Source organism: Ammodytes marinus, assembly GCF_949987685.1.
Source record: "Ammodytes marinus genome assembly, chromosome: 16".
Classification (NCBI taxonomy): Eukaryota; Metazoa; Chordata; class Actinopteri; order Uranoscopiformes; family Ammodytidae; genus Ammodytes; species Ammodytes marinus.
The window spans coordinates 25,177,766-25,185,649 of record NC_137220.1 but is presented as its reverse complement, the minus strand read 5'-3'; the positions used below and the strand labels follow the sequence as shown (position 1 = coordinate 25,185,649).

The following is a 7,884-nucleotide window of genomic DNA, read 5'->3' as shown; positions in this document are numbered from 1 at the left end:
CCTGGACCTCCAGCTTGATGTGTAGTTAACCAGACAGCTCTGAACAGTGGTTGTGCGAAGGTTCGTATATTACACCAAAGCCTTCCAACTACACGTTAATGTTAACTTGAAGCGGTGAATAAGCTTGTCGACTCTGCGCCCTGAACGGCTGCTTCGTCAAATGTTTTAAAGTTGGTCAGCTTGTTGACATGCTACCTAGCTGTGGTGGCTAACTTAGCTAGCGTCGTCCAGTAAAGTAAGCCGTTGTTGACCTGGACTTATAAAGGGCTGTTGACAACAGGATGCTCGTAGCGAGTTGAGATGATGCTACCGTCAGGTGCATGAAGCAATACGTCCATTGTTATGGGATGATGATAGGCGTATTTCTAATGACAGCTAGGAACTGAGCCGAATGAAATCACTTCAATAACTCGCCTCACACACAGCAGCAGCTAACTCTATAGTTGTTTGTTGAGACTTTTGGTAAACGCCAGAAGGCCTGTGACCTGTTTGCTTTGTTAAGTGAGCTGCTTTGTGTTTTCTGTTGTGTTCGTGTGGTTTCAAGCCTGCGTGTTTGTTTTCAAGCAGCCTTTATACTGCGCCATTCGAGCCAGACCGTATCAGCTTACAAACACTCTCACTTTGCCGTATCTCCTACTCAGTACATAAGGTCAAAGGCTTACAGCGGCTGAATTGACTGGCAGAAGACACCTCTCTCCCTTGACCATCATCTATCTCAGGAACAAAGGCTACAGTGAAGAGCAGTGGGCTGATATTAGCTGCTCCTTTTTCCTTCTCTTGGGTAAGGATTGAATTTTCACTGCGACTCTCTTGCTTTTGGAGAGAATGCTGCACTGAATATCCTTAACATGTAAACAGCACAGCATTATGTTGTTTATTGTTGTTGAGTAATGATACATAGAAAGTAAATGGACATAATTTGTTAACAGCATCAGCTGGATGAATATGGGTCTGAGGACTGTGATTGTGTTTGCTTGATGTTTTGTGGCATCTCCTTGATTCTGAAAAGGTTGTTTATCAGTAATGTTATGTTGAACTTAGGAGCTAACATAAAGCATGACAACATGTTGTTTGCTTGTCTGTTAGCTGCTCACCTGCTGGAGTTGGGGTCTTGGAGCTCAATGATATGGACCTCTTGGTCTTTGTCTTATGTGTTTATTGTTTTGCTGTACAGCGTCTGCCGGTCAGCCTCATATTCTTTTATTGTGTAGACTGGAATAAGCAATCTCGGTTTAAGTGACACTTTAAAGCATAATGCAATCTTAAACAAGCTTCTTTGGTGTATATATGCCTTGAAAAACTGCGATGTGATGAAACTTAAATATGACTGATGATGTGTGTATATATATATATATTTACAATTTCAATATAATGCTACTCACTTTGAACTCTGTCACTGATTCTTGGGTGAACTAACTCGGCAGGCAGGAACACACCGATAATGTCAGCAGAGAAGATGGAAAAGACAGTGACTGTGTCCAATGGAGCTGTGTATGACGAAAAAGAAGACACCCTCAGGTAGATATCTCCCGCCACTATTGTAACATCGTTATCTCTGTGAAATGTGAAATAAAGGGACAACATTTCCATGGTGTTGTGGTTCTACCAAACACACGTCCTACCTTCCTTCTTTATTTTCTTCCCTCTTTCTTTCCCCAGCCCTGAGGATGTGTCTGAGATGCTGGCAGCAGGCACCAAGGAGGTTCACGAGAAGGCAGAGAACACCCAGTTTGTGAAGGACTTCCTCAGGGGACGCATACGCAAAGAGCTTTTCAAGGTCAGTGTGCAGAGAATCACGGATGAGATTTTAAAAAATGTAATAGAGTTCTACAACCTCCTACTACGGGGACCTTTTAAATGTTCATGAAACAGTCTCAATTTTTTCCTCTGACGATCATAAATGAGCTGTAACAGCAAATGAGACCATCAGTGAAAAAAAAGCTATTTTTTTATTATATTATATTATATTATATTATATTATATTATATTATATTATATTATATTATATTATATTATATTATATTATATTATATTATATTATATTATATTATATTATTATTAATCCATATGAGTGTTAGTCCCCAGGAACTGAGATAAAACAACTTACGACAGGTGGACCAGAACATTCTATATTTCCTGAACAGAACTAGATCAAAGTTATTGCTTCACCCTTGTTGTCATATTAGCATTATTAATCTTACTTAGTCAAATTTAAATGCATTATCTAATCGCGATGCATCTGCGGTTTCACCTTTACATTCTTTCAAAACAAATGCATGCACTACCAGCATGCACTTGGGAGCTGGTGTCCTATAACAACTACCACTTTTGTCCAAAGGTGTCGCTAGAACTAACAAGAACTGAAAGCTTCTGGTAGCTAGTTTAACTGAACAAGATGAAACTAAAGAAACACATGCATAAATAAATGTTATAAACATGTGGGTTCCCTCTTGCCTCCCCAGCTCGGTGCTGTGGCGCTGTACTATACTTATACAGCCATGGAAGAGGAGATTGAGAGGAACAAAGACCACCCCCACTTTGCCCCTCTGTATTTCCCTGCTGAGCTGCACCGCAATGAGGCCCTGGCCCGTGACCTAGAGTATTTTTATGGCCCCGACTGGCAGAGCGTGGTCAGCTGCTCCCCGGCCACACAACACTACGTGGACCGCATTCATCAGGTAGGCCAAGAGGACCCAGTGCTGCTGGTGTCCCACGCTTATACCCGCTACATGGGGGACCTGTCTGGGGGCCAGGTGCTGAAGAAGGTGGCACAGAGAGCCATGAAGCTGCCGCCCACAGGGGAAGGCCTGGAGTTCTATCAGTTTGATAACATCCACAGCGCCAAATCATTCAAGCAGCTGTACCGAAGTCGGATGAACGAGCTGGAGCTGGACATGGAAACAAAGAAGAGGCTGGTAGGAGAAGCTGTCAAGGCCTTCCAGTTCAACATGGAGGTAAGAGGCAACGGAGGAATAGAGAAAAGTAGAAATGCAAGCTCTGTTTGGAAAACACTTGTGAGGTTGAGATAGACGAGCTCCTTTTGCCTGTTTTGATCATTAACTGGGTTTTTAAGGTATAATGCGTACCTGTTTTCATATGAATGAATGTTAGTTACATTCAAGCCATCGACAAACGAGTTGACCCAAATTTTATTGAGCCTATATCGTTTCCACAAAACTCTCTATTTTATTATATTATTATGTATTTCTCAGATGACAGCGTTTAAGAACTGGTGTTGCCCACCGACACTGGTGCATGTGCTCAAGAAATGCCCAAGAAATGTTTCAGTTGTTGATTCTACTGTTAAAAAAAAAAACCCTAGACTTACAGCAGAAGGTATACAATCAATACATGATCACCAAAGGCTTACCTCATGTAGATGCGCAAACAATGTTGTAGTTATTACTCAGAATTCCTCATGGGGGTCACACACACACACACACACACACACACACACACACACACACACACACACACACACACACACACACACACACACACACACACACACACACACACACACACACACACACACACACACACACACACACACACACACACACACACACACACAGCTTTAATACAGATATAATGCTATTATTTTTTAACTGGAGGCCCCTATAATGTTATCCTAAGTAAGTTTGATCACCTTAAACACTATGGTTGTGCTGGCAGGTGTTTGAGGAGTTGGAAGAGATCGGTAAAACCATCCAGGAGGATGTTTTGGATGCAGGGTTGCCTGTCCATGGAGCAATGGGTGGAGACATCAACAAGTGTCCCTACTATGCTGCTAAAACAGGTACGCTTTTATACTTCTATCTTTAGCATTGTGTACTGTAGGCAATATATACATGACAATAAAGCTTGTTATAAAGCTATCACGAGGATCTTTCTCAAATGTATTTTTTTAACTCTTTGGTCCGTCACAGTGGCGTCAGGGGGAACAGCCTACGCCGGTCAGCTGGTCATGGCCGTACTCCGACACCCAACAGGCCAGGTCCTGTTTGCTACTTGGTTTGCTGCTCTGGCTGGATTTGCTGCTTGGTATCTGATGTGATCCAGCCGTCAACACTGTTATGCTGCTGTGAGAGAGAGAGAGAGAGAGAGAGAGAGAGAGAGAGAACCATAGAAGGAAGGACAGTAAGCAAACTAGAAAAATTTCCCAATCCGTTGACCAGTTTCATACATTCTGAACGGCTCCACTTATTAGTTTAAGTTACGTATGCTAATGATAGTAGCTGACATAAAATAAAATTGGATCCGTTTTTTTTTGTTCAATGGAATTCCAATGAAATGACCTATTGGACCATTAGGACGCCATCCATCCGTCTATCCATCCACTCATCTACCTCCTTTGCACTGTCCCTCCATCATGTGTCCCTCCAGTGTTTTGGTTGTATTTCAGGACCTTCTGTAGCTTGTCTGATATTGCCATTGAAGCAATAGTGATGAAACTGCCAGACTGACACAAACGTGGTGAATTAAGATTCTGCCCACTAACCAACTATTTAAAGCGGCAACGAGTAACATTTAAATATCTTTTAAACAGCCTAATTTTTCCTCTGATAATCATAAATTACCTTTAACAGCAAACGAGACCATCAGTGCAAAGAAAGACGTTTTTATATAGTTTTTATTACTGCATTTGATCTGGTCGTACACCCAGTCCGATTTTCGGTTCACGCGTGCATGCTCTATGGTCACATATCCGTATTGGTCGCAGATTTCAGTGTGGCGCAGGAACGTGAATTGAAAAGCCTATCACTCCAGGTGAGGGAAGGGGAGCGGGAGACCAGATCCCAATTCACCAGATGTGGGACAAAGACTACGTTTGTGCGGGACAATGCGGGACAAAGTGCCGTTTTTTTAGCAAAATAAACTCGTGTCACCACCGGTAATGCCAGAGACACGGCTTTCTAAATTAAAAAAACACTATCTTTAGATCAGCGTGCAGCAGTTAAGTTAGCTACTGTTAAACAAATAGAGCATTAAGGCTGCGGCTTCACATTAAAAGCATTTCACTGGCTTCACATTAGCATTTCACTTGACAAACGTGAGTTGGCTTTTATTTTGAAGTAACAGGAAAGTGAACGTTGAAGCACTGCAGGCAGCACCTTCACAGAGCCACTGAGCCCAGCAGCCCGATACACACACACAGACAAACACACACACAGACAAACGGAGACTGCTGTCTCCTGACAGCTATCGGATAAATGCCAGATTATAAAACACGCATTTAAAAAGGGGGGCTCACTTTCAATAACAATGCGGGACAACGTCTCAATTTGCGGGACGTGTGAAAAGTAATGGAAATGCGATCTGGTCATCCTAGAAGGGGAGCGGGAGCCTTGTTTGAGACAGTTATTTGTCGTCATAATGACTGATAACGGGGCTGAACCATCAAAGAAAAAAAAAAAAAATGCAATGAAGAAAAGCTCAAAGGGAGAGTGATAGGCGGGCGGGAGGGCGTTGCCAAGCAACGTATACACAATTTCACGCAGCGAACCTAGACTGCAGTGTTTACTCCTAAATGAATGAGCGGTAGCCTACTAAAACAAAGTTTACTTTGCCTCACCAGCATCATCAGATGACCATTATTCATCTGAAATAGTCATTATTTACAACAACATAAACACATTACCTCATCGTGATCCATAACTAACTGCCGTCTCTCGTTCATTCGCTTTGTGTGGGGACTGGGGACACATACTCGTTCAGCTCCGTGAGAGGTGACAATGGATCAACTCATTGCAATCAGGTCAGGTGTAGTTGATGCTGTGTCACTAACCACTCTCACCGAGCCGAAAAGAGTCCGGTGCCCTCACACTTTCAACACACGGACACGCACTATATTGCTTCCTGATTATTTGAATCTTGAGGCCCTGCACGAGCTAGAAAACAGCTTCACGACAGCTGGCGTCGTAAAAATACTACCGCTTTTGTTCAAAGGTGTCGCCAACGTGCCGACTTACTCGTTGTACCTTTAATGATGAAAGTATTAGCAAAATAATTTCATAATTTGCTCAGCAAAAACATGTCAAAACATGCAATGCACTTATGCAGTTTAATAAGTTTAATAGAGTTTTAATGAGGCCTTTGTTTTTTTTGGCTATAAATGTTTCTAATCCGACCGGCAACAGTAAAACTGTTATTTATGTCCACATACTGTATTTTTTCAAATTACTTAAAAAAGAAAAAACTTCTACACATGACGTGCAGTTCCACCCATAATTTGAAAACACAGTGCACTGCATTTCATGGTTGGAACATGGTCATAGAAGTTTGTACATGGGTACTCTGTGAGACAGGTGATAGAAGTCAAAAGCTTTTTTATTTCAATACAGCACACCTACACTTTGACAAGTGCACGATTAATACACGATTAATACACATAATTCAGATGGAACTGAATATACCAGATGATTGAATCTCTAACTAATGCATGTGTAATATTTCAGAATGATGTATCGGGACATCTTGTATTTTCTAGAAAGCTGCCTGTTGTCAAGTTGTCAAATCAAATGCATAGGATAACCAACCAAGATGAATGACTTCAGTTTTACCTGCCACAGGAGCCAAGCATTGGAACAACGGTGATGATAGATTGCAGCTGTTTTAATGTTAATGGTTTGTTTATCTGAAGGCTCAATGGTTCTGAGTGTTGTGGTTTATTACAAACTCCTTCAGGTCCTCGTAGATGGATCCTTTAGCAGCTTTTGTTAATGTATGCATGTATGCATCACAACTAAAAGTGTATTCATTATTCATATGTTGTACTTCATACTGTATGTGGGGAAACACCTTCCCAGCAGTGCAAAAACAAATGTTTTGTTGTTTTCCCCAATGTAACTATGGAGGAATTGTTTTACAATTTAATTGCAATATCTATCCTGATATAATTATGGTATTTAATTAACTTTACCAAAGGAAACCTGCTGGCAACATTTCATTTCAACTAGGTTTTTTTTTTGCTGTTTATATTTGCACAACAACATTGCCATATATAAATGGATGTACAGTATTACTTCACTGGCCAAGCTCATTCAGGATAACATCTGTAGTGCAACAGTTTTATCAAAGACCTTTGTTCTGGGTTTGAACCCTCATGGTTGAATGCAAGTCACGTTGAATAAAAGAGTCAGCTAAACGATATGTAATGAAAAAAGAAATGACAACCTAAGCATTAGCAATGATGTGTTTTGTATTTGAGAGTCTCAGGTCAGATGGAAATCTAATGCATTGCATATGGAGGACTAATACAGGGACTGCCCTGTAGTTTAATCTCCATGTGTTAGTTCATTTTTTTTAATGCCAGTGTGATGTAGCCTAGCTCCGCCCGCCTACCTACTTCCGCCCAAATTTCATTTTCCCTTCTGTACAAATGAAATGAAGTACGATGGTCTGGTAGTACTAGGCTAAGTGTGATGTTTCAAAATGCTACAATATATATTTGGACATGTTGAAGGGACGCTGACTTGAATCTCAGCGGTTCAGGTAGTTTTGGTCATTGATTAAAAAAAAAGTTTGAAGTGAGTGGGATGCATGACTTATTGATTTTAAATTCTCTTATGTGTTCATTAACTCGGCTGTTAATCCCTTCGTGTATCCTAACTGGATAAAGCTTTATCAGTGACACGCTCGAGTGCTCTCATATTGTATGAGAGTGAAAATCCAAGAGTATGTTGTGCTGTCTATAATGAAATAAATACATTTTCCTGCTCATGCTGATTTAAAGGTGATTCATTTGTTCTGGTGTTTCTATATGCAATATTAATCTGAAAATATTATCTTCGTAATTCACGCTTCATTAGTTCATTGGCACACAGCCTTTATATATTTTTAACACATTTGCGAACATGCTAAAGTACGATGGTGAAAATCTAA

General features: G+C 40.9%; 1 protein-coding gene across 2 annotated transcripts; it reads left to right on the top strand.

Annotated features, from left to right (window-relative positions):
* hmox2b (heme oxygenase 2b) lies at positions 1 to 7,718 on the top strand. 2 transcript variants are annotated; one of them, XM_080043185.1, is made up of 7 exons: positions 7 to 60; positions 642 to 781; positions 1,425 to 1,518; positions 1,660 to 1,777; positions 2,463 to 2,954; positions 3,676 to 3,799; positions 3,930 to 7,718. In XM_080043185.1, exons 3-7 carry the CDS (start codon positions 1,442 to 1,444, stop codon positions 4,055 to 4,057), a joined length of 939 nt encoding a protein of 312 aa, XP_079899311.1. In that variant the 5' UTR covers positions 7 to 60; positions 642 to 781; positions 1,425 to 1,441; the 3' UTR covers positions 4,058 to 7,718. The 2 variants fall into 2 exon arrangements, with proteins under 2 accessions (XP_079899310.1, XP_079899311.1); XM_080043184.1 differs by lacking the exon at positions 642 to 781 and having other exon boundaries at positions 1 to 60.
* Positions 7,719 to 7,884: the final 166 nt, after the last annotated feature.